Source organism: Alligator mississippiensis, chromosome 10 (assembly GCF_030867095.1).
Source record: "Alligator mississippiensis isolate rAllMis1 chromosome 10, rAllMis1, whole genome shotgun sequence".
Taxonomy (NCBI): domain Eukaryota; kingdom Metazoa; phylum Chordata; order Crocodylia; family Alligatoridae; genus Alligator; species Alligator mississippiensis.
In genome coordinates this window covers 67,578,030-67,605,424 of record NC_081833.1, presented here as the reverse complement: position 1 = coordinate 67,605,424, position 27,395 = coordinate 67,578,030, and the positions used below count along the sequence as shown (strand labels likewise).

General features: G+C 41.8%; 1 protein-coding gene across 2 annotated transcripts in view; it reads left to right on the top strand.

Moving 5' to 3' along the window:
• The first annotated feature begins 1,772 nt into the window (after window positions 1–1,772).
• Window positions 1,773–27,395, top strand: part of ADAMTS18 (ADAM metallopeptidase with thrombospondin type 1 motif 18) — a 106,552-nt gene continuing 80,929 nt past the window's right edge. The window contains exons 1-2 of one of the 2 annotated variants that reach the window (XM_019488195.2): window positions 1,773–2,112; window positions 4,360–4,676. In XM_019488195.2, the coding sequence (XP_019343740.2) occupies window positions 1,926–2,112; window positions 4,360–4,676 (504 nt within the window). In that variant the 5' untranslated portion in view covers window positions 1,773–1,925. The remainder of the gene's footprint in view (window positions 2,113–4,359; window positions 4,677–27,395) is intronic. The other variant, XM_006260253.4, reaches the window with a different exon arrangement.

Sequence of the window (27,395 nt, the reverse complement as noted above, 5' to 3'; positions counted from 1 at the left end):
TCGCAATCTTTCGGGTATAAACACCCTTCATCAGGCACTGGAGAAAAGATTGTAAAAGTTCTCCTGGGTAGAAATGAAAGTTCATATTTCATAGCATTTCACAGAGGAGTCAATAGATGCAAAACTCCTCTGGGCAGTTAGTTGATAGCTGGTATGAACCTCCTCACCTCCTGAGAGGATCTGTGATGATGTAAATGACCTTGAAACAAAGGCAGGAGCAGGATCTCAGGTTTCAGGTGGTCACAGTTGCTTCTTCCTGCTTGGGAAAATATGAAGATTTCATTTTTAAAAATCAGCTAAAATTCGATACCTTCCATGTGTCAGGTATTCAGGTTGTAGCTCCATTGATCTAGAGGAAAAGTCAATCCAGACTCATAATAGAGATGGTATCTTTTATGAGACCAAAAAGATTTTTGCAAAAAAAATTCTTTAATTGCAAGCTTTTGGGCACAAACACCCATCATCAGGCACCAGGTTGTAGCCGTATTGGTCTAGAGGAAAAGGCAATCCGGACTCGTAGGACAGATGCTATCGTTTATGAGATCAACAAGATTTTTGCAAAGAAGAATGTCTTTAATTGCAAGCTTTCGGGCACAAATTGCAAGCTTCATCAGGCATTGGAGAAAAGTTCTCCTGAGTAGAAATGAAAGCATATATATGCCTGATGAAGGGTGTTTGTGCCCCAAAGCTTGCAATTAAAGACTTTTTTTTTTGCAAAGATCTTGCTGGTCTCCTAAAAGATATAATCTCTACTACCAGTCGTGATTGCCTTTTCCTCTAGAGCAATACAACTACAACCTGGTGCCTGATGAAGGGTGTTTGTGCCCAAAAGCTTGCAATTTAAAGAAATGGGTTTTTTGCAAAAATCTTGTTGGTCTCATAAAAGAGTTCATCTCTACTATGAATCCAGATTGCCTTTTCCTCTAGACCAATACGACTACAACCTGGTGCCTGATGAAGGGTGTTTGTGCCTAAAAGCTTGCAATTAAAGTTTTTGGTTTTTTTTTTTGCAAAAATCTTGGTCTCCTAAAAGATATCATCTCTACTACCAGTCTGGATTGCCTTTTCCTTTAGATCAATACGACTACAACCTGGTGCCTGATGCAGGGTGTTTGTGCCCGAAAGCTTGCAATTAAAGACATTTTTAAAAAGAAAAAAAATCTTGTTGGTCTCATAAAAGAGAGCCTCTCTCCTACGAATCCTGATTGCCTTTGTTTGGGGTGATGTGCTCGGTATCTGGGGTAATGCACTTGGGGTGTTGGACCTCAAATTGTTATAGTCCTAATGCCTGATGAAGGGTGTTTGTGCCCCGAAAGCTTGCAATTAAAGACATTTTTTGTGTGTGTGCAGATATCTTGCTGGTCTCCTAAAAGAGATCATCTCTCCTATGAGTCCGGATTGCCTTTTCCTCCAGACCAATACCGCTACAACCCAGTGCCTGATGAAGGGCGTTTATGCCCCAAAGCTTGCAATGAAAACCTTTTTATTTATATATATATTTGCAAAAATCGTGTTGGTCTCCTAAAAGATCTCTCTCCTACCAGTCCGGATTGCCTTTTCCTCCAGACCAACACGACTACACCCCTGGTGCCTGATGAGGGGTGCTCGTGCCCCGAAAGCTTGCAATTTAAGACTGGTTTTGTTTGCGTGCGTCTCCTAAAAGGGAGCATCTGCCCGGCGAGTGGGGAGTGCCTCGCGCGGGGTGATGCAGCCGGCAGCGGGGGGTGGTCCCTCGCCGTGCTCCACAGCAGCGCTCGCCCCGGCAGCGCAGGCTGGTCCCGCCCCCGCCCGCAGGGCCGCCGGGGGCCCGCGAGCCGGGCTGGCATTTGCGCGGCGCTTTAAAGCCCCGGCGCGTCCCGCAGCCGCAGCGCAGCGCAGCGCAGCCCCGGACCATGCGGGCGCCGCGGCGCAGGTAGCCCCGGACCATGCGGGCTGCGCTGCTCGCCCCGCTGGGGCTCGGCCGCGCCCTGAAGGCAGGTGAAGAGCCCGGCGGCGGCGGCGGCGGCGGGGCTCGCCCCGCGCTCCTCGCCCTGGCGCTCCTGCACGCCCTGCAGCTCTGCGGCGCCGCCGCGGGGAGCCGGGACAGCCGCAGCCTCGCGGCATCAGCCTCGGGTGCGTGTGCGTGTGCGTGTGCGTGTGCGCGGCGGGGCCACAGCGAGAGCCGGCGCGGGGTGAAGGAGGGAGCGGGGTGGGCTTCGCATTGCAACGCCGGGGCAGTGGGGTCCTCGCCGGGACGAAGCGGAGGGAGAGATTGGGTGGGTTCATGAAAAAGAGTCGAGGGACAAGTCAGCCCGCCGGGGAGACGTGCAAGCGAAGGAGCGGTACAGCAAGTGAGGACAGGGATCTATATCTAGTATCCAGGTCTCTAGAGATAGAAACAGTTAAGCATGTGCCGTTGATCTATCCATAGGGTGATGGGGCTGTTATAATTGAAGTTAAGGATGGACTTGCTGTGAATCAGGACAGTATGAAAGTGACGGACAGACAGAGAGACAGATGTGTGTCTGCGTAGATGCTATATCTCTATCTCTCCAGTAATATAGATAGATATCTATCTATCTATAGATAGCTGCTATGTATCTCTAGCTATATCTGTATAGCTATATCTATCTATATCTCTAGCTATATCTATTTATATATCTATTGCAATATAGCTAGATAGCAATATCTATCACAATATCTATCTCTCGCAATATAGCTAGATAGCAATCTATCACAATATAGCTAGATAGGAATATCTCTCTCTTGCAATATAGCTAGAAAGATAGATAGATTGCTATCTCTCTCTCGCAATATAGCTAGATAGCAATCTATCTATCTCTCGCAATATAGCTATAGAAAGATAGGTAGATGTAGTCCAGATATATATGTAGTTTTATTTTGGTTTCCAGGTTGCAAAAGACCTGAGCGCGTCACGTTATGCAGTCAGTGCCATTCAGAAGCCAGCAATACCTGTGTAGTTGCTCTGGATGGGAGCGGTAACAAGCCCAGTTCAGTATGCAGTGGGGGCTGGGAAGGGAAAAGCCTGTTCTACCCTGTGTCTGTTCACTGGGGGATTCCCTTCCTCCAGCAGCTGCTTGTGTTTTTGGCCACCAGCCTGCTTAGCGTCCTGAACTGCTGTCATTGATTAACACCACTGGAAGAAAGTGAAAGGCCTTGATGTATTGTTTCCACTGTCTACAGCAAAAAGCAACCTATCACTGGCTACATTTTCAGCATAGTAGGTGCCCAGTCAAATCTATTCGAGACAAGGAGATTAATCGGGGGGGGGGGGAGGGGGTTATTATTATTTTTGTTTTGCAACATCTGTTACTATATGAAAAGGATATTTGTCTTATCTTTCCTTACATTTAAATTTTCTCTTTTTAAGGGGAAAAAAGCAAAGTAGACTGTTTTCCTGTCAGAGTGCTGCATGCATTTGTATCGGCAGATCTGAATAAAGGGCAAAAGCTAAGCAGAGCTAGGAAGCAGGTTAACAGAGATATGGGTTTTAATATAAGCCCCTGCTATTACTTTCACACTGCCCTGATTCAGCAAGTCCATACCTAACTTCAATTATATAAGTAGTTCCATCACCCTATGGATGGATCAATGAAACTATGCACATGCTTAGAGTTAGGCACATGCTTCAGCACTTGGATGAATTGGGGCTTGTATTCTTTTCAGCTCCCCAGATATTTTGAATTAAACATATTTTTCTTCACGTGAAGTACCTTCTTTACAGATTCATGTATTTTATTCAAAACAGTAAACCTCTTTGACATTCATTTAGTAAGGCTGAGTAAACGTTCTTAGATCGACCCTAAGCTCTTTCTGTTGCAGGTCCATTACAACTGGAAACCCTCTCTAATCATGCCAACCTCAAAGAGAGGAATTAATAAATTAATCCTTTAATCATTTGAACAAGCGGCAGGACTGTCTACACGGTCTCAGTTATGGTTAAAACAATATAGCACTTAAAATATTTGTTTTAGGGGGAAAAAAAAAAACATTCTCCCCAGTCGACAGCTATTAATGTATGGGGAGGGGTGAAAAAAATCTGTAGACTTGCCCTTGATGACAAATGTCTTTACAAGAGTGATTGTGGGAAAGTTTGCAGCCATTCTAGTTAGTCTGTCTCTCTCAGTGGGGTGCAAAGGAAACAAATCCTGTTTTAAAGTCTGTGACTTATGTGGGACTAACGAGTTGCTTTGCACAAATTTCTGCATACGTACAGGTGTACACCTCGCCTGTAGGTCCTCGGTGTCATTCACAAATGAGAGAACTCTTCTTGCCATAATGAAAGTCTGCTGTTGAACATGACACCTACTCTCTTTGCTGGTTAAAAAAGGCTGATGGTTAAATATTTTACCGTTCCAGATTACATATTTGTGACACCCGTCAAAGTGGATTCCAGTGGATCGTACATTTCGCATGATGTTTTGCACAGCACTAGGAAAAAGAGATCGACTCAGAGTTCAAAAAGTTCCTTGCACTACAGATTTTCAGCATTTGGACAGGAACTGCACTTAGAACTGAAACCTTCTACCATATTAAGCAACAGCTTTATTGTCCAGGTCCTTGGGAAAGATGGAGTCACAGATTCTCAGGAACGTGAAGTTGACCAGTGCTTCTATCAAGGATTTATAAGGAACGATAGCACCTCTTCAGTAGCAATATCTACATGTGTAGGCTTGGTAAGTGTTTCTTGAAAGCTAATTTATTGCTAGATTTTCATAAAAAATAAAGCGCATGAATTGGATGAATTGATCAGATTTTTGTTTCCTTTAGGATATTTTTGCGTGTCATGCACACGTGACGTTTAATGTCAACTAACATCATCAGATGAACCTCTGCCGTCACCTTTAACAACAGTGTCTCAATTATAGGCAATACACTTTGTCATGTCACCAGTAGTCTATGGATCACTATTTTGAGGGGAAAAAATGTTGGTAGATATACATTAATTCAACCATGGGACATTTCATTCATCCTCAGGACAGTCGTGATATTTGCAGTATGCCGTATCTAGTTGTTCTTAAAATGTAAATGCTTGTTCTGCACTTAAAGGGCAGTCCTACCAGTCTTTAGAGAGAAGATTCCTCACGTAAGGAAGGCTTGCAAGGTCAATCCCTAAGTTTATGAGAAAATAAACAAGGTGTCTATGATTGTCCAGGGTCTAAGAGAAGAATTAAGTTCCATTTCTCATTGAAATTCGATGGGAATTAGGTGTCTGTCCCTTAGGATCCTTCCAGCCTACGCTGGGAAAGCAATCGTGTTGTTTCAACTCTTTCATGAATGCACCAAATATTATACCTACAATATTTGCTGTCTACTTCTGGTGTTGAAATTCATGAAGACACATTACTAAGAGCAATGCCTTTTTTTTTCTACAATACATTCTATGGTATCTTATTTTGAAGGAAGCTTTCATTGATTCCTTGGTACAATGCACAAAGATCATTCACAGATTTAAGTAATCACTGGAAGCCTCTTGGATAAAGATTCCCAGCTTTTTGTGCAGTCATGCTAGAAGAATGTCTAGTGTGCATGCAGGGGGAAGTGTGTATCGAAGCAATAAGATTCATGGTGGTACAGTATGTGGGGATGTGTTTCTTTGCGGGTCTCAAGCCCGGGTCAGGTGCTGGATGATACTTCAATTTTTTTTTTATTTGGAAGTATATTTGAATGTATGATTACTACTATTGTATGGCCAGACAGAAGAAGAAGGGGTTTGTGGAAAATACTGTTTCATCTGAGATACTTTTCATGCTGGTTCCTATTGAACTCCTGGGAGAGGTTGGTCCACTATGAAAAGCCATAGGGTATTGTTGAAGGCTTCTTGAAATGGTCTGGATTATAAATTGAACGTCATCTTCTCTGCTGGTAACAGCTACTGGAAGGTTTTAACATCTTCTTCTGAGTATCCCCATCTAGTTGAGACTAAAACTTTTGGAGAAGGTCCTGGGATTTGGAATGAAGCATTCATTGTTTTATATTTTATTCACATGATGATATTATTGACTGCTACAAGGATATTTAGTACTGACTGCTATAAAGATCTTGGCTTTGTTTTGAGTTGTCTCCTGTTTGTGAAGCTTGCTTTCCTGACCGCTGACTTTTTTATACTTGTTTGAAAACCTGGATATGCTTATTATTATTACATTTGTAGTTCCTCTGAGCTAGCTACTAGATATATATACTATGATATTTTGGAATATTAGAGTTGTTTTGGTAGGTTTTCTTCTTAATATTTCCAGGACTAAGTAAAATAGGATTTCAGCACTTCGTTTCTTTCCCTGGAGAACCAGGGTTCAAGTTTGCCTTCAGTTTATCTAAACTACAGAGAAGTTGAGTTTGTTAATTTTAACTTACTCTGAAAAGGATTTTTTTTTTTTTTTTTTTTTTTAGAGGAACTAAATTAGTCTAAGTGTAGTACAAGCTAGTTTATAATGAGTGAATCTACCTTGCCTTCTGCTTGACTTCAAGCTAACATGGATACCTATGTCTTTTTGGTCTTTTACCATTGTCTCACTGTATAAATCAATGCGACTGTCTGTCTGCTTAGGAGAGATGCAGGATCTGAACAGAAGTGAGCGAATAAAGTTGACTGAACAAATTTATTGTGGCAGAATTTGGAGAGTGCTTTCCAATGCCAGCTGTCTCAGGCTGTTACCCTCTCTTACCTAAAGCTGTCTTACAAATTAAGAGACATTTTAAGTTGACCGATTCATTTTAATGCATACTCTGTAATTATAGATTTAAAAAAACTGCAAACAAACCCTTCTTGTTCTTTTTTCAGCCTTTTTACAAACTTCAACATAACACATGAATGTTTGAGGGAAGGCGGGGACCCAAAAATATTCTCAGTGCAGAAGTTTACTACATTTTTCTGCTCTAAAAATATGTCATTGTCTGTCTGTACAGACAACCACATTATTTTTATTGTGTTCCAAATTCAGTAATCATATGTTAAGTCTGGACACTTTGCTGTGATCAAGGGCACCTTGTGAATAGCCTCTATATCCTCTTTGCACCAACTACTTTTGTCACTTGGTTGCCCTTCTTTCCTATTCCCTTTGTTCACTGCCGTTAAACCGAAAGTGGTGTTTCTTCTATATGGTTGGCAGCACTAATCTTTCCATTGTTCCTTTCATTAGCAGTAGCTTCTCTACAATAAAACAGCAGTGACCCATTCTTTCAAGCTTGGAACACCACAATGTGATTTGGAAGCAATTGCATTTCAATACACTACAGGGACTCTTTGATCTAATTTTTTGGATGACCTAGAGTATTCAGTCATTCAGCCGTCTGTTATCTGCCATTGCCTGCAGAGTAGACTTTGGGAGAGAAAAGATCTGTGTGGCTGTTAGGCAGAGTGACCCTGGACTAACAGTAAAAAGGAACAAGGATCTGTTGCTTTACTGTAGACTACATTGAACTCTATGTATCTAAATGAAACCTTGGCCTATAGTTTGGTGTGACATAAATAATAGAGTATTTGAGCCATGCATTTTTTTTCACACTTGTTTGTAGATTATGTCTAAAAGTTGTGTGTATTAAAATCAGCAGAAACACTTGACTGTAACAAGCAGGATTTGATCCAAGGTCTTTTAATTGGAAACAGATTTCATGGCACTGTGATCTATTCATTTGGCTAATAGATATCCCAACAGCTACACAGGGTTGTTTTTTTATTTTTTACTTTGCCATATATGGGCAGCTCTTATGGCTACCCACCCATACATTGTCATCATAAAATACAGTGTCTGGATATTTAGATGCTTTTCTACTTGCACTACAGCTTCATTGTCATGGACAAAAGTAAGTGTTTCTTTCTATTTGCAAGTGAAAGACAGGTTTCTTTGTTGTCTTCTGACCAGATCTAGGGAGAGAAGTGTATTACTTCAGGGGCTGCATCCATACGTGTCTGGTTAGAATATTTTCTACTGACATAGGATCACCAACAAGATTGCTACACAAGAACACTTAAGACAGATCTTCCCGCACATCTGTATCTGTCAACTCCATAAAAATGCCACTGTGCCTACTTTAGAGATAAGATATTTGTATATCAGAAGGCTTATTATGAGTTATTATTGAATTTCCACCATTTACAGTTTCCTTGGTATACATTTGTACTTAAAGGATTTAAATTATTGCCCAGGGCAGAGTACAAGAGAACCAAAGAGTTGCATCTCCTACCATGTGACCTAGTGTCATTTTTAATATTCGCATATGGGTTTATGAATAGAGCAAACATATTTTACCATTAGATAAGATCCTTCCACATAAAGTTAAACTGCCATAGAAGAGATATGCTATTATCCTATATGTGATGCATAGACAGTAAGGAAAGTTGTGGGTGAGTTACTTATTTGTCAACTTTTGTGAGAGTGTTATTTTACTGTGGGAGTTGGCGTATCCAATACAAGGTAAATATCAATGGATAAGGAATTCAGAGAGAGCAAGCAAATGACTAAGGTAGCTATTAGTACATGAATTACAGGACCTCTCCTGCAGTTGGTCATTTTGGGTCAGACCAAAGCCAATTACAGTCAGTGGAAAAACTCTGTTCGTTATATTATTCAACGTCCTGTCTTTGGGTCAGATACAGGCGTAAGCTAGTGTGGGATCATTGAGTTTAGAGGAGTTGCACCTGCATACACTAGAGCTGAATGCGTGCCTGTTTCCTTTGTATTTACATACCTCAATTATAGAGCAAACAGCCAGCTTCAGGCATTATCTAGAGTCCCGCTTTGTTTTTGAGAAGACGTGATTGAATCTGTCATTGTAAGGGTCCTCTTTGCCTTGTCTCAAGCTATATTGTGTCTGTTGGTGTCTAGTCAAGGGAAAAGAAAAAAAAGAGGAAAGGATGAGTCATGTTACACTCGCTGAGCTGTCAGAGGAGTCAACGAATAGGAAAAGGTTTGGAAATAGCAGCATGAGATCCACAGGAGACATGTTAATTCAATGGGAGTTGTATGTGTGCGTTTCTGAGGGCAGAGCTTAGTTCACAGTATCAAAGCAGCCACAAAATTAATGCCTTTTAGGCCACCAAAGAGGAAGGCAGGCAGGGAAACACATGTACCTACCATTCTTCCCAGTCATTTAATTGCACCCTTTATTAGCATTGAAGTGCACTCTCAACAACATCTGTCATTAGTAAAATACATTGAAAGAATCATAAGGCACTTCCTCAGGCAAATGTCAGTCCAAGTAAGTAGGCCAAATTCTGCTCATTTACACTGGTGTAAATCAAAAGTAATTCTACTGGTTTCAAGGAAGTTTATCCCAGTATAAAAGTAAAGGAAGCTTTTAGCCCTGTGGGATTTGAGCAAGAACTGAGGTTTTGACTCCTTCTGAAAAATATTACTAGTTTATCCAACATATCAATATTTAGATACTGTAATTATGGTGCCATTACACCAGAATAGAATGAATAATTTGAACTGTTCTTGAAATAGAGACCCTCTGCTGTTTCTGAATTGCTATTCCCTCGTATCCCGGAATTCATCCGTTACTGTAGTAGGATGAAGAAGTAGGAAAGCAAGCCTCCTTTTCACCTTTAGGAAAAATCTTCCTGCCATTGAGAAGAAAACAACACGCCTGAAAACATTTAACAGGGATTTAGATAGGGAACTACAGCTACTCCTCGCTTAACATCATAGTTACGTTCTTGAAAAATACGACTTCAAGCGAAACGACGTTAAGCGAATCCAATTACGTCACTGTAGTTACCTACTAGCAGGCAGCGCCCGAACGACGTTATGACCAAACGCTGCGCGACTTGAAACAAGTATGTTCTCTAATAGATCAGCGTCGTAATAATGAAACAACGTTAACCGGGATGACATTAAGTGAGGAGTACCTGTAGGTATTATAGTTCAGGACTTGGTCCTGCACTTGCTGACGGGAATGAGTTGAATGTCTGTACCACCAAATGGTCTTCTCCATCTCTGTGTGCTTAATCCCCTTTTTGTTGACTTCCAGGTGTACAGTCAGGCTTCAAGAATTCACTACTGTCTAAGTGTTGCAACAGAAGTAGTTGAGGCTAGGGATTAGGGAATGGCTGGGCTCTTGATGGCATTTTAGGTACATATGGTACAGCACTCCTTTAGTTCCTTTGAAGTAGGTGTGGTTCTACAGTATTAACTTCATTGCGGCATGTCATTGGCAGAGTCATTCATAGATGAAAAAATCCTTGCAGGACTAGAGCCTGTAGGAGCATTTGGCTCTACAGGCCCCAGCCTTTCCTCAGCTTCCCAGCTCCACTGCCCAGGCTCTGCTGAGGTAGCACAAGGATAGGGAACAGCTGCAGTTCCTTAACCTGGGGGCATTGGTAACATATATAAAAGAGCAAGAACAGCTAGCTCTTATGCCAGTTCACCCTGCAGCATCTGCAAGTGTAGAGGGCTTGGTAAGAGCATGTCTGGGGCATAATGACCTTACATCAGTTGCAGATAAATGGCAGATGATCCACTAGGGAAAACAGACAGATTTAGCTGGTCTAAGTAACAGTAGGCCAACCTTAAATCTAGCCTCAGGATCCAGAAACCAATCTGTTTTTTAAACCAGTTCCACCATCCTCTTCCCTTAGAGAGGCTGGCTGTAACTTCTGATTCACTGGAGGCTGACCCATATCCATTTCTCCAGCTACTCAGAAAACAGTAGTGTTTCTTTAGCTGTCACAAAGACTTCCCATTAAATTTGGTTCCCACAGTTATACAGGAGATTACACCCAAATGCCATAATAAAGGTCAGGAGAGGATGATCTGTCTGGATGGGGACTTGACCTCCTGATGACGGGATGTCTTTGATGTAAATGAGGATTTTTATTTTAAGCTGCATTATTTTGACTTGGACTATACTGATTATACACAGTAAGACTTTTTTTTTGTATCTTCTCTTGATTGTAGCATATGTTGGACAAATTAAACATTCCACTTATTCGAGTGGCAGTTTCTGGAGGCTACACTGAACATCCATCTGTGCTGGGCTTCATCGCCTTCCCCTTCAGAAACTGAATTTAGTATTGTGGAGGGTGGCAGATTTGCAGAATTGGAGATGAAAGGCCTGTGTTTACCCAAAACCCAATGCCAGCCAGGGAAATAGGAGTTCAAGGACCCCCATGTTCTAGGACTGTTGAAATGACACACGGAGGTGGAGCGGGTTGAAACAACATTTGTGCATTGCTCTCGTCTCCTGCACTGCGGCACATTCCTTTTACTGTAAGAAGATTATGTAGTGTCTCAAGTCTGTCCCTTGGAGCATGAGCAGGCATTTTCTTTTTCTCAGGCCATCATTCCTTAGCCATCCTGCCAAGCCACGACTCCAATTACGATGGCAGGTGGTTTTTTTTGGTTTGTTTTTGATGATTTGAGCACATCAACTGAGTTGACAACATTGTTTTGTTTCAAAATAAGCTTGACAACAGAGGTCGTGACCAATCTGGGTTGCTACAGTGACTTCCTAAGTCATTCCATCTTTCTGGGACTTAGGTTCAGTCATGCTTTATTTCAGGAATATTTACCATTGCCATAGATTCTGTTGGCAGGATATTCATAGCGATACTCAGCTTGTTCGGGGCACAGGCTGTTTTTGTCTTATGCAAGTATAGCACTTAGGATAGCAGAACCCTAGGCCATCATTGTGCTCTCTGGGCACTTCGTGATACAAATAATCAGCAATCATTATTTCTCATAACTTCTTTTGGAAAAGTCTGTTCCCATGATGCCCTACTGACTTCAATGGAGCTGTGACCAGATCCATATCTGAGAAGATCCATTTCTTAACCTCTGCAGCGAATAACTCATGAAGCTAACAGAATATCTTTGAAATACCTTGTTGAATCGACTCGCTTGCACCCTTCCTGTGACGAGGGTTGCACACTGAGCTTGAATTTGCTGCTTCGTTGAGCAGCCTAGGCTAACGTTGGAGTTATAACAATTTATCTGCGGGTGACACAAGTAGTCTGTGGAGCTCAAGTTTTTTTTCAAAGCATGGCTGCTCCAGCTAAGGCAATTAGAGAGGAGTTAACAGGAGGGGAGAAGCTGAGTTAGTTCTGCAGTGAAAACAAGATCAGTGGAGCTATATTGATTGACATCAGCTGAAGATCTGACTCCTTATCCTTTTGTATCCTTACCCTCTTTCCTTTGTATGGGGAGAGCTCCGACTAGCTGATAATACCTCTTTAAGAAAGCATATCTGAGTAGGACTTCCTTGAATGAATACCTTACAAACAGGTTTTCCTTTGTCTTTCTAATTATGACAATGGAAGCAGGGGCTTTGGTTCTTTTTTGCCTTTTCTTATCCGATGTCAACCCAAATTCTATTGCAACAGGTTTACCATAAACTACAGTATGCATTTTCTGTTAATTTGCACCGACAGCGGTTTGACCAGCCAGTGATGGTTTGATGAAAGAACAACTATTTTTTTCTTACAGCATAGCATCGACTTAATCATAGATGAAACAAATATAAGGAAGCTTGAAATCATAAGAGCTTTCATTAATGCAAAGTTTCCCGCATGGAAATCTCAAATCAGTTTACCAACATTCATTAATTAAGCCATAACAGGTACCCATGATTTAGATATGCATTTAAAAAGGAGAGCATAGCTCACAATCCTTTGAAAAAAACCTCACAGGACAAGTCAATAATCTTCTCTGAAATCAGATACTGAGGGCCGGAGAAATATTAGCCAATCAGATTATATAATATTATGCATATATATTATATATGCAAATAAATGAACCTTGAATGGCCACAGGTGAGTGCACCAAACCAACTATTGCCCTATGATGGGATTTGGAATAATTTTCCTGAACTTACACTTAACTTTAAAAATGTTTAATTAATTTATATGTTCTTAACAGGTGCATATTACAATAGCGTAAGTGAAAAATTATTTGATGGTAGACATGAGAATCAGGCATGGGTTGCCTGTGTGAGGCATTTGGTAGTTTGAGTTGATCTTTACTGGAAAGATGGCTGGCATGTGAGAGCAGGATTGCTTAATCATACCCATTGCTCAGGTAAGGAAACAGAGGCAACAAGATGATGTGATTTACACATCCCAGGCATGGGATGTTGGTTGGGTTTTTGGGTTTTTTTTAACCATTTTGTGGCACTTACATGCCATTCCATTAAACTCTACCTCCCACACACCCCTTCGCTCACAGACCTTAAGTGCTTGTGGATTTAACTTGTGAGATATAGATCTCTCTGTGTGTTCACAATGGAGTTGCTTTAATACTTCTGGTTGCCCTATGTCTTTTTAGAGAGCCCTTCTCTATCTCAACGTCATATAAATATTAATACTACTTCCCATTGAACCAACAAAAATAAACTAGACTAACACTAATTTTTCACTCCTGGTTTTTCAACTGATAGCAGAACACAGCACCAGTTCATTTAAGAGTGCAATATATTTTATGATATAGAATATATCACCAGATCCTGAAAATAAAGTGTGAAGACAGAATACCAAACATAGAGGTGCTGGAGCACAGAGGACTGACACACTTAGAAACCACTAGCAAGAAGAGGAGGTTGTAATGGCTCAACCATGTCAGGGGAATGGGGGGAGACTGTATTCCCAAGAATATTTTGTACAGTGAGATTTGAGACAACTGTAGAAAGTTGGGGCACCCTATATGGCAGTACCGTGATGTGTGGGGGAAAAATGTTATGAAGGATTCAGCATCAGGGTAGGAAGCTGGGAGAAGCACACAGAATCCTGTCTGATCTGCAAGGAACGTCTGGCACTGGATGCAGCACAACATGAAGTGGCTTTGATCCAGAGGATGGAAGCAAAATGAGAGAGAAGAAAGCAGTATGGTGTAAACTTGGACTCCAACTCAGACAGCATGGATCTGTGAAACTTGTAACAAGCTATGTCACTCTCGAATTGGGCTTGTCAGCTGCCAGCAGATTCATTAGGTACCTGACTTAGACCCCTTACATGATCCAGAGGATCGATGGTTGTCTATCATCATAGTCTGTGTTTAACAGACAAGCTCCTGAAACATCAATATTCTGTTTTTCTGCTACAAGATATAATCTTCATAAACAATTCCAGAAAAAAAATTAGATTTCCCAAGTCATCAAATTAAAAACAGCTCTGGTTGGGGTTTTTATTTTTTTTTAACACAAGTAATTATGCTTAAATGAAAAGTATGAATTCTAGTTTAAAAATAACTCTTGCTAGATCAGACTTGCTTTATGTACCACATCCCCATTCTTCCTTCCTTTTTTTTTTTTTTTTTTTTTTTGGAAGGAAGTCATTATTTGAACCACAAGTTTTAAAATTAGTTTAACCCTAAACCTCAGGAAATGTTTAAAGTTAATATTGTAATTGGAAATATAATACTGTAGGCAAAAATGAAAATGGTTACGGTAAGGAAATCTACAAATGATGCAAAATAGAGGATGCTGGGAAAGGTTTTGATTTAAAAAAAGAAAAAAAGGCCAAATGATGCATAGCACCTGTTACATTCTAGGATTCAGGCAGCATGTATTGCTTGTATTGAACATGTGCATAATATTGAGATCAAAATTGTGTAGCTGTGATTACTGGTAATGCCTGAGCCAAAGCCAAGTGAAATCCGGAAAAAGACATTTGTTGATGCCAATGCCCTTTAGATCAGATCCTACCACAGGGGAAAAAAATAAGGTGTATGGAGATGTATAGTGCTTCAAGGAGTAAGATGATCGTGGCAGACTGAAAGGGGATTTTAACATTATTTCATTATTATGTGGCTCAACAGTCAGCAGAAACATGGGGGAGGGGGAGAGAGAAGGAAGAGAAGAGAATATATCGCTGAGTCAGCAAGATAATCAAGAAGGTCGGTTTCCATTGAAAGCCAGTCGGTTTTGGCTTTTATAAGAACCTTGTAAATAACCCAAGGTAGCACCTTACGCTCAAATGTCACCCAATCCAATGTCATATACTAGAAAAATAACTAACTGAAGGATAAGGAAACCCATCTGCAGACTGACCCCATCCTGTCCTCAGGGGCTGTTATCACTGGTTAACAGCCAGAAGTGAAAATAAGCAGGAGGTCAGCCAGCTACCCAACAAACCAGCTGCTACTGCTGCCATTTTGAGACTACAGTGAAATGCTTGGCACTTGCCCTGCAGCTGCCAGATATACTTCAGTGCTTTGTTGTCAAGTGCATTGACTCTTCCTGGCTGTGAGAGCATAAGGACAGTGGGAAAAATTGAAAGGAAGCACACTGAGAAGCCAAAAGACAGGAAAACAAAGAGCAACACAGCTGGATTGTGCCCAACTCCTGAACCAAGTCCCTTCTGAAGGACAAGACCTGAACCAAGTCCCTTTGAAGTCAATGGATCACACTGCGATCACCGTTGACCTTCATGACTCTTGAAGGATACCTCAAGTGTAAACAGGGCAATGAACAGCTTTGCCTCCTTGTGACTTTCAGACAAGGGATGGACATAAAGTTCTTGAGGACTACCTAAGACCTTATTCGGCCTTAAGGGACTCAGGGGAAAAGTAGGGCACAGCCTCATGCATCTTCCACCCCAGTAAATAGAGGGAAGGGCATGTGACATCTGAAGAATGTTGTCGTTCTTGCATTGTCCTGCATGCCAGGCTGCTCTCGATGACCATTTTGCAAGCCAGAGGCATAGTATGTCCTCAGAGATGGGGTGCCCTGGACTGCAACTAGGCACTTTTAGTCTGCCTTGGAGAAAATCCTGGCTAAAATAGCTTGCAATCAGTATAGTGTGTCACTGGGCATCAGATTAGATTCATTGCAGAGGGACAAAGGGCTGCTTTCTCTATAAATCTGTGTGATGGCATAACTACCGATGTAAGGACAGTCTGGGATCAGGAGATGCGTCAGCGCAAGAAGCTGACAGACTATAATAAGGAGCTGAATCTCGGGATCAAAAACGGTATGTCAGGAGTTGGGACCTGATGACCTCTACATTGCAGCCCAGGTTTATGGCCTCTGGGATGTGTCATCCTGACAGGTTTTTACTCTGTAATTTTCTAGTCATCCCTTGAAAACAAGCTTTTTGATGTGCAAATTAGTAACTTGACAGCAAATGGGTTGATGAGTTTTTGTTGTTGTTATAGCTATTCTGATGCTTTATTGAGTCAATTTTTAAAAGTTACAGAAAAAAGGATGTAATATTCTGATAAGAAAGGAAAATGGAAGGAAAGAGAATCTTACTGCCTCAGAGATAAGGCTCTCTCAAATATATCAGCAAGTATTTATAACAGACATCAATATGCTGACACTCCTGCCTTATTCCCTAGCGGGGTGAAATGGGGGCATGATTGGGTTCAGGCAAGTACAGAAGATTATACAGTAGTTCCACTGAGTATTCAACCTTTTGCAAATCCTTGTGGACACTGCCTGTGTTGAGGGAAGGCTGGCCCACTGAGCTGGATGGAATTGCAACCTGCACCTGATGTGCTAATTAATAGGAAAGGAGATATTAAAAAAGATATAAAAAGCCACCTCATATACTCAGAAATTCATGCTAGCCTTTTACTCTTGCTTTTGCAACTACAGAACAGTGCAGTATCCAACTCCATTAAAATAGTGATATATACTAGGGGTGCACAAAACAGGCCCTATTTGATTTGGATTCGGCCTGAATTGGGGACAGTGATTCGATTTGTTGATTCGGATCAGTGTCCCTGATTCAATTCAGCTGAATCCGAAGCTGAAGATTTGATGCTGATTCAGAGAATCAGCGATTCGGCCATAGACACAGCCTTAAATATTTTTTCTACATACCTCGAGGTACCAGGCACGGCTTGTAAATACTTCCAGTCCACTTCCGGGTCCACCGAGGAGCGTGCAGGGGCCCCTGGCTTGGCAGTTGGCTGTGGGGAACCCCAGGTGCCCCCCCAGACCCAGGAGGCACCAGTCGCCGAGCTGGGCGCGCTCTCCAGTGGACTGGGAAGTGGACCAGAAATGCTTCTGTTCCACTTCTGGGTCTGCTGCTGAGCATGCTGAGGAGCCCCTTGCACTTCTGTGGGACACTCCATGTGCCCCAGCACCGCAGCATTCATGAGCCGCCTGCTCCCTTGAGGTATTTAGAAAAAACATTTAAAGTTGCGTCTATATCCAACTTGCCGAATCTTTCTGAATCGATTCGGAGAGATTAAAGGGTCTCCTGATTCAATTTGAATTCGGAGATTTGGCCACTGAATTGGGATGAGTCTCCACCGAATTGAACCGGGGACTGAAACTTTGCATAGCCCTAATATATACTATAACTTACAGAAAAACACATTGCAGTACTCCTCAGTCCTAACCTCTTTTTGGTGTGATGTTTGTTATAAAGCAGCAGCTACAAAACTACAACAGTTTAAAAAAATATAACTTCTTCATACTCAAGCAATTATGCTTTAATATAAAGGATACTTTACCATGCATACATTGCACGTGAATGTTTAGTCTGTGGCTAGGCACACAACTACTTTCATGCATATCAGTGAGTATGTTATGATTGTTATGATTACAACAAAGTCCATACAAATACATAAAAGAAGTAATTAAAAGTTCATTAATTGGGCTTATAGCATGGCTAATGTATTCTGCAAGATTGCAACGTGTATTTAGAGCTGCAGGATTTCATGAAAGTGTGTGTAATTGTGCAATATGATTTAAATGACTGTATGGTGCAATTTTGTGTTGTGACTTTCTCAGTTTGGTGAATTCAGCATGCAAATACCAACAGAAGCACAATCAAATAGTATCTCGGGGTGAAACTTTTTCAATGTGATTGTGGGGCGGGGAACTTAAAGTCTGGCTTATCTTATCTTGGTTTTATTTAATGCTCCTAATGCAGAATGGTTCTCACCCATGATATATTTGATTGATTCATAGCAACTGATGTGCAGTTTTAAATTACAGTGTTTTCAATTTCCTTGTTCCTGACAGATAAGGAGGGCGGGCATTTCCTGATTATATGGTATAAATTCAAAGCATTTTAGTTCCCTTGGGTGCTATTTGGGGTTAATTTACTTCCACAGAACATTAACACTGATGGTTTTATGCTGTGGGAGGAGTATATTGTGTAACATGCTGTGAAGAAAGGAAATGTTTCACAACAAGAGGTCCTTCTGGCTCTTCCTTTGTTTATGTTACCACCTGGAAAGAAGAAAAGGTGGAGTGAATGAGTGATGGTCCAGATGGACTGCATGAACAGTCACATCTTTAGTCATGACATGTTATACACTGTGCAAATTGCTGCTGTGAAGTGGCATGGTAGAACGGAGTTGCGTTTTAACTTCTGGCAGTACAACTAAAGATCACAGAAAGATATACGCAGGTATAAATACTGTGTGGCATCCTTAATACCAGTGGTCCCACTGAAGTAATTGGGAATGGATTCACTGAATCACCTGCCTTTATGTAGAGGGATGGGGTACAAGGCTGGGGAGAAGAAATGTATTCACTTACCAGAATAGGCTGCAGCTCCTCAAACTTTCTCCTACCCAGGCTTTGGCTTGAACTAACACTACCTGACATGTTGTTCATCAGTCGATCTCAAAGTACTTTACAAAGGAGGTCAGAGTCAACATCCCTGTTTTATAGGAGGAGAAACTGAGGCAAACAGAAGGGAAGCAGATTGTCCAAGGTCACCTAGCAGGCCAGTGGCAGAGCTGAGACTAGAAGCCAGATCCTACCACAATGCAGCATCTGCCAGGCTAAAAAGTGTATTGCCCTTTGTAGCGCTCATAGAGTAAAAGGGGTAGCAGACTTTTGGAGATATGCATTCAATTGTCCCCATTATTCCTTGCCCAGCCTCCTTCCTTGTTGCATCTCAGGTTGTGCAGAGATCCTGTGTTCCTTATCTACTCCACTGGCATAGAGCATCCTCCCACATACAGCATTGCTACAACAGCGTAACTGTGGTATTGAATCTTTACTCACTGAACCACAAATTTAGAGAGACTACTGTGCAAGGGAGATGGTCATGTTTTCTCCAGTGGCTCCAGCACCACTGAACTACAGTGAGAGACTGCATAATTGTTTTATTGCCTGCATGTTGTTGCACAGGTACACGGGCTGGTTATTTTCAAAGAAGCCTATGAGGAAATAGGCATCCTAATCCAAGCCTTCATTTTTGGGAATTAAAAGTCATTTAAATCATTACTTATTATCATTAGAATATGTATTTCAGATTCAGTTTCTCCAGCAATAAATTTCGCTTCAGTGTACTGTTTATTAACACATAAAATGAAAGCCTCATTGGTCCCTCTGGAAAATACTTGAAAATGAAAAACATTCACCAAAGTTTTAAAAAGTTCTCAGTTGTAAGAATGATACTGTCTAAGGCAGAGGTTCCCAAAGTTTTTATGCCATGGCCCGGCAAACTGTGGCCCAGAAGAAGCTGCAGCCCGGCAAACTGCGGCCCAGCAGTCGCAGCCAACCGTGGCTGGAATTTCTGGCTGGCAGACAGGTAAGGATGCCACCCCCACCCCCGGGCCGGGGCGTGGGCCAAACCCTGCACTGCTGCGCACCCTGCACAAGGAGCCATGGCCTTTCTGCCTGGCTCTGCGGGGCCACGGTTTGCTGGTCCGCAGCCACTTCCAGTCTGGCAGCCAACCACGGTGCAGACTGACAGCCGACCTGCCACAGCCTGGCGATTCAGAACCTCTGGTCTAAGGGGAAAGATGAATTCTTTTTATACACGTGGATGGCAGACTGCAATGGTAACCATTACCGTTGATTCTAAAATTTTCCCCATTCTTTTTCCATTTTGTTTTCCTGCTTTTTAAAGAATAGGATCCAGTTGCAGTGTTAGGATTTGTGACACTGTAAAGTAGACGGGCATCAGAGCTGGACCCCAAATAATGACATGCAGCAGGAATAAGGATTTCAGCATCCAAGCCTGGATCTGCTATGTGCAAGTGGTAGAATCAGACTCCTAATATTTTAAGGCAGCCAAAAATCTGGATATCACCCCAGATTTGAGTAGCACACCTTTAGCCTCTTTTTTTATTACATTACTCCTCTTTGTGTTGAGCTGACCATGAATTTCCTGCAAGTTCTAGACAGCTAGATGTTCATACAGTTGTACTGTGGTTCAAACCTCTATTGCCCTTTAACAGCTAACATTAACCAACTTCCTTACATCTTAGACCGGGGTGGGCAATTATTTTGGGTCATTTACCGAGTTTCAGCAAGCACATTTCCCTCTCCAGTGCAGGGAAGCAGGAACAGCCCCATGGTCCCAGGCTAAAAGCTTCTGCTAGGCAGGGTGGGGCTTGACATGCCTTGCTGCTGGGTCCTGCTACTGGCTTCCCTTGGGTCCTACTGCTCCTGGCTCCTGTTACATTTGACAGGCAGCCAGGAGCAAATAAATATAAATTTTCTAAATCTTTGAGGGGCCCCGTGGACCAGATAGAATGGCCTGGTGGGCCAGATCCAGCCCCTGGTCCGTATTTTGCCCATCCCTGTCTTAGACCAACTTATTTCAGACAGATTCTCCTGGAAGTAAAAAGTGCTTCCAAATCTAATCTTTCCTATGTTGTTCTGTCTCTCTGTTTTGGGGGTCCATGGATCCTTGAAGGGTTATAGATCATTGGTGGTCCGTAGACCATGCTTGGAGAACCAAATGTACTAGGCAATTAATTTAGAGTGTAGAAGCTTTCTTCAAGAAATGCAGTTCATTTGTTTGAAACAAACAACCTAACAAGTGTTTGCCAGATGCAATGAGAATCTAAGACCTCTCCTCCCTTGGGACAGTTTATAGAACTTTATAGGAGAGGGAACATTTATGTTCTTCACTCAGTTTCTTTTCCACCCTCTCATCTTTGAACCTCTGTAGGGTACAATATAACGAATCCCTTCCACTCCTTAATGCAAAGAAACATAAATACTCCTACGCAGTTTATCACGCTTTTCATAACAATAGCCCCAGCCAAAAAGCATGTTGTAAAATTGCAGAATGTGACAGACTCAGTGTGGTATGTTATACTGAATTTACCCTTTCATTACCATTTTTATTATATGGGGTATGGTAAAGAAATAAGCTTTATCATAAAAGGAATTAAATCACAGTGCCATGTCTAAACACCTGTGAACTTTGGGATGTTAAGAATAATGATACAAATGCAGATCTAAACACTGCACTTTGGCCCTATCACTAAATCAGGTATCCCTCACTTTATGCGGGGTCTGTTAAATACACTCTTACGTAATGACCCTTTTTATACCAAAAATTCGTTATACGTGAGGTCAATTCACTCCTATGTGATTGGTGTGGTAGAAGCCCGTAGTCAGCTGTCTTGTGCAGTGCATTGTGGGAGTGATGTGCTCCAAAATATAGTCTCCTGTGGGGATCTGTGCTCCTCACTCGTTGTCTGTGACACATGTTTCTGTAGTTGCCATCCCTGTTATAATAGTGCCCGGTGCTTGTGTGTACTGTCTGCTGGTGATGAGTACCAAAATTGTCTTGTAAAAGTGGCAGAAACGGGTCTGGGGGTCAGTACGGTTGAGGTCTTGGAACGTATCCCTATTTGTTATATTGTAAAGTGGGTTCCCTTTATGCGAATTCGAGTTGTGCTGTTTTCCAGGAACACATGTACAGCATAAAACGAGGGAAACCTGTACTGTAAATCACCTTTTCAACAGCTGTAAATTGGCATACCTTCACTGATTTCAAGGAAAGTATCTGAACTTATGCCAATTGATAGTTCAGGCCAATAATAAATCTAATAATAGTGTCCTAGTAAAGACAGTTGCAATATTAAACAGTTATAAATTCTTGGGAAGTCACTGGGTGTGATAAAACGTGTTTAATACAGAAAGAGCTGCACTGCCAACAGTGAAAGTTGTCTTAGAGACCTTTTAAATATAGTGATAGTAAGATTTTTTTTTTTACAATGGGCATATTTAACTGGGTGTAGCTCAGCTGATTTTTAGCAATGTTGCATGAACAATATATTTGGCCACTTGTCCCTTATTCACTGTGTTATTGGGTTGACAAATATTACAACCCTCATTTTTGTTGTTGGCTTTTGAGATGGTGACCTAAATTGGCATTCATGATTTTCTTCCCCCTTTTTGAATGTATGTAGTGTATGTCTTACAACTGGACTATAGCTCCTTAATTGTGGATATAAAGTAGTGGTAAAAACATTCCTCATTGAAACCACAATTCATTTGGTTCACATGAAATTAGGAAAGTGGATTTTATGATTGCAAATTTTGCCCATAAAAATGAGGCTTTTTGTGAAAGAGAATCAAGATAAAAAGTATTAAGTTTAGTTTGACAGATAACTCGCTACTTCTTTCAGGGTCTGTTTTAAATTAAAAACTGGATGTTCTAAGAAGTTTGTGGCTCACCATATATCTAAATGTTATAGTTGTCATTACATAGGTTTCAAAAGGTTGTGAAAAACTGTGAGAAAATGATGAGACATTTTGAACCAGCTGATGTTCAACAGAATAGTGCCGCTCTGCAATTCGGATTTAACGCAATTTGAATGGCCTCCAACAAGAAATAAGTTTTGCTGTTTTTATCACTGCTTAAAAACAAAATGAAATTCAGATGCATCATGACTACTATCCCATTTCATATGGGCGATCACAGAAGAGATTAAATTTATTCCCTCCCATCCAGATGTCAAGTGAACAGGGTAACAGCACATGGATAGGCTGTAGAACAGCAGGGGAATTACCTGTCTGTCTTCAGGTACTTATATGTTCCCTTGCATTGGAACCTAACCACAGTCTTTTATGTCTTTCTTATCACATTGCCGTGAGAACATGTTTTTAGTCATATTTTACAGCTGAAGATTTGAAGCACAGAGAGCTTAAGTTTGTGGAAGAACAGGGAACTAAATCCAGGTTTCTCAAGTTCCACACTAATGGCTCACACCCAGTGATTCTCAGCCAGGGTACTCTGGGGTGTTAGGTGTGCAAACACCTACTCACAATTTATAAGATAAACCCAAAGATTTCAAATAGAAACTCATAGTGTCAAAACCATTCTGACCTGGAAGAATTGCTGTATTATTTTTCCATAATCAAGAAATGAGTGAAAGCTAAGAGCTGGCGTTTTCTGAGGGGTGCCTTAAGTCTAAAAACGGTTAAAAACCACTGCTGTAACTAGTGGGACATATTTACTTGCCACACTTGTCCTCACTGTCCTGACCAAGAATATACTGGGTCAGACCAATGGTCTGTCTAGCCCAATATTCCTCTTCAACAGTGGCAGAAGCGGACGCTTTAGAATAGGGCTGTCCAGTTTCTAAGCCCCTGGGGGCTACACCAGAGGGGGTTGAACACCTTGGGATCTACCTCTAGAGAGGGTTAAACGCCAGGAGCCTCCCCTGCAGGCCACATGCTGAGCAGATGCTCCCTCTGCTGCACTGTGTGCCCACACAGGCACCCTCTCACTGCTGCACTGGGTGCCCCTCTCTACTGCTGCAGGACACCTCCATACTGCTGTACTATGCAGAGGTGATTCCCCCGCTCTCACTTCAATACACATCTGGCAGGCACCCGCAGTGCGGCATTGAGGATCCCCCCACTGCTGCCTTGTGGGCATGCTCTCACCTGCATGGCCCCGATCCTCCTGCACAGCTTGGACTTGCACCCAGCTACCCTAGCCCAGTGCCAGATTTAGGCTTAAACTATATAAGCTACAGTTTAGGGCTTCACAATATGAGGGGCTTCTAAATAAGAACCCCCCCCCCAAAACTGACTCAGTATCAAGTTTTATAATAATCATTTGGGAGATAAAGGAGATATGGGAAAATTAGTCTAAATATGGACATTGTCATTCGAATATGGCTCCACAGTTATTATTCATACTGAGTTCATAAATTTGTGCAGAAATCACAATAATTCATCTTAAACTTTCATGAAAATCCATTTTTGTGGATTTTGTGAATTATTTTTCTGTTAAGGTGGACGTAGCTTAGGGCCTCAGCGTGTCATCATCCGGCACTGCCCCAGCCCCTGGGACAAGGGCAGGAAGTGCCAGCTGGAGGAGGGAGGGGGAACCCAGACATTTTGGTTGCTGTTCCAGCCAAAGCGAAGAAGGGAGTGGTGGCCGGGTGAGAGTGGGGGCCGCGGTTTAACCCCTGGCAGGTTGCATGTGGCCCACCAGTCAGACAGTCCTGCTTTATAGGGGGAGCCTATGGGCTTTTTTGGGGAGGGGTGACAGTGCTATAATGTATGCTCCCTACAAAGTTACTTTTGGCCACTGGTGTAGAACTAATTTATTTCAAGGGGTATTTCAGCAGCCATTCAAATCAAAGGGTTGGAAACCACTAGTTTGACATCTTAGGAAGCACTGCAGCTGGCAATCAAGCGTAACCTGGGCCCAGAATCAGACAACGTTGTTTTAGGAGCTGGCTGAACTATTCATAGCAAGATAAAATTGTTACGTGACTTGAGCTCAATTTGTTTTGTTCTGTGCAAATTACTGCAGATCGGTCACCGGCCCTCCTCCCGTGTGTTTGGTTACACCACTCTAGCTCCATGCTTGCCATCTCGCAGTACTGAGTTCACAAGGTCTGGCTGAGGAAAATAATACATGGGCACTGCCCACTTTTACTCTGGCCATCTCTGGCCGGTGGAATAGCCTTTCTAGATCCCTTGCAATTGTGCAGTTTAAAGCAGACCTGAAGTTCACAGTTTCATTGTTCTCAAAAAGCACACCTGGTCAGCAGCCAGCTCTGTGTTGTAGCCAGGATCAGCTTGTTGTACTGGTTTTGGTATTAGGAGGCTGTCATGTCTTACAGATACGCTGCTCCCTGGCCCCTTTCAATATTGCCAGATCTCACAATTTTATTGTGAATCGAGTGATATGTGGTGTCTTTCTTAAAGCCCGAGTTGCTAGACCGGTGTGATTCTGTGAGAATCTGGGCTTGCATTAAAAATAAAATAAAATAAAATAAACAGGCCTCTAATGCTTATGGTTATGTCGAAAAGCCTTGAAAATGCGACCTGTAAACCAGAAGGCAAATGAAAAAGCCCCAACATTCATTATTTTTATACATGTCATGATTTATCTGTCATCCTCATGATTCTGCGGGGCCTGAGGCATGATTTTCGATGTTTAAGGTTTCATTTCTGATCGAGGGGGATGCTGCTGGTTTGGAACATTAAAGCAAGCATCTGATAAATGCACAATTCCCATTGCAGAAAAGGATGTTCAGCTCTGAGTTTTAATAGTTGTCAGCAGCTCTCTACGCTGAACTGTTCATTTTCTGTTTTATTATTTTCCCGTGGTATTTATTACTTTTGTGTCTATCACAATTAAAGTCGCATCCAATTCATGAGGGTACAAATTTAATAGAGTAAAGCTCAGAGAACATTAGCATAGACATATTATATCTGCTTAAGTACTATTAGCCGTACATGCAAAAGACATATAATAGTGATAATACATTTTCATTGCACCTGTTCATTAGTGTGGACGGAATAAATCCTAACAAATACTTTATTACGAGGGAATTCCAGCTCTGTTCAAAGGTCTATCACAAGACCTCATTTCAGTCCTGCTGTAAGGGTTAAGAGGGTGATTTGGCCTTCTGATCATCCATAGCAGTGGTGTAAATTTTACCTTGTATAAATTTGGCCTCTTGAATGGTAAGGCTCTAGTCATCCTGGAAGCACCACTGACCCAGCAAAGCATTTGAGCATGTGCATTACTTTAAGCAAATGAATAATGCCATTGACTCAGTAATGCACATATTTATGTGGTTGGCTGGATCAGAGCCTTAACGAACTCATGCTCTTATGTCTACTGTTATTGCTCTTGATGCACCCCAAGCATCCATTCAACTGTGAGACAACACCTGACAGATACCTCACTGTCTCCCTTTTAGAAAAATTGATGCATCAGTGAATTCCTACAATAATCCTGCTATTTCCTGGTTGCTCTGTGATATTTTTATTCCTTGTGGCAGTTCTGAAATCCATCTAGATTTTATCTTTCTGTCACACAGGCCTTGCTTAAAGAGACCATCCTCAACTACTTGAATAATGATCAGGCCTAACTTGGATCTATTTCTTTTAGCCCAAGTTGCTTCCTGGAACCATTAGATAGGATAAATATAGATTTTTATGGGTAAGTTTGTGTTCACACTGCTTTGCTGGGCCCACACTGACAGTCAGTGAAGATCCATATTACCTAGTGTGCGACTTGGCAGACATCTTGACATTTATAGTTAGGATGACCAGACATCCTGGTTTGGCCAGGACAGTCCTAGTTTTTGTAGGCCATCCTGGCTGGTTGGTGAAAGTGGAAACAAAAGTCCTGGATTGGCACCACCCTGCTCACACTGACTTGCCTGGATCCTCCTGAGCAGCAGCTGGAGGCTGGTGGTGGGCTGGACTCTGCAAGGCGCAGCACCTCCTGCTTGGGGAGGGACAGGGTTAGGGGGAGAGTGATGCTGTGATCGTGGTGTGTGTGTATGTGTATGTGTGTATGCATGGGTTTGTGGGTGTGTTTGTGGGTGTGTGTGTGGGTGGTGCTCTGGGCAAGCTTGTACAGGCAACCCCCACTTAACAGTGGTTTCCTTAGTGCTATTTCACTATATCGCTGGTTTTAAATTGATAACCGATTCCACTTAGCGCTTAGCGAGTTTTGTTATAATGCTCACAGTCACCATCTTGGTTCATCCAAAACTTTTGATTTCACTTAACGCTATTTTGCTTAATGCTCAGTTTTTCGGGAACCAATGAAGAGCACTAAGCAGGGGGTGCCTGTGTTTTGGTGCCCTTTGGTGCCTTCTCACTGGCAGGGGGTGGGCAGTGGTGCTTCCAGGTGGGGATCAGGGAGGCAGTGTCTTGGATTTTCTGAAAAATAATACGGTCACCCTGTATACATATAGAGAGTGTAAGTGTCATTCATAGAAACTGGTCTTTGTTTTCAAGGCATAAATAGTGTCAGAATGCAAATAGATATGACCAAGTATCTTAATTTCCTGCAAAGCAAAGTTAGTATTATTCTAGAATATATCATCATTACCCTGCAATAAATGTCAGCTTAATATATTTAAGCACTAATGTGACCGTTCAGTTACCTTAACCTAAGAAGCAAATTAAAATATTTTTTTCCTATTTGCCACATGTTAATAAAAGCAGGATTGCACAAAGATGTTTGAGCAACTTCAGTCAACTGCAAAAATACAAAGGCACTATTGAGAGTTAACTTTGTTCATGTAGGAATAAAAAAAAGACAAGCAATTGTGTTACCTTGTTTTAACAATTGCTGAATGTTCAGAATAATGCTTGTGCTGTACATTTTAACTGAACAGACTACTCTTTCATGATGAACTCAAAATGGCTCTTTAAAGGTCCTGGACTCTGAGGACCTTTGAATGAGGCAGAGTAAATGCTATGTTATTAAAAATCTTGACATTTTAAAGCTTACAATATAGGCTATAAGCAAGCTA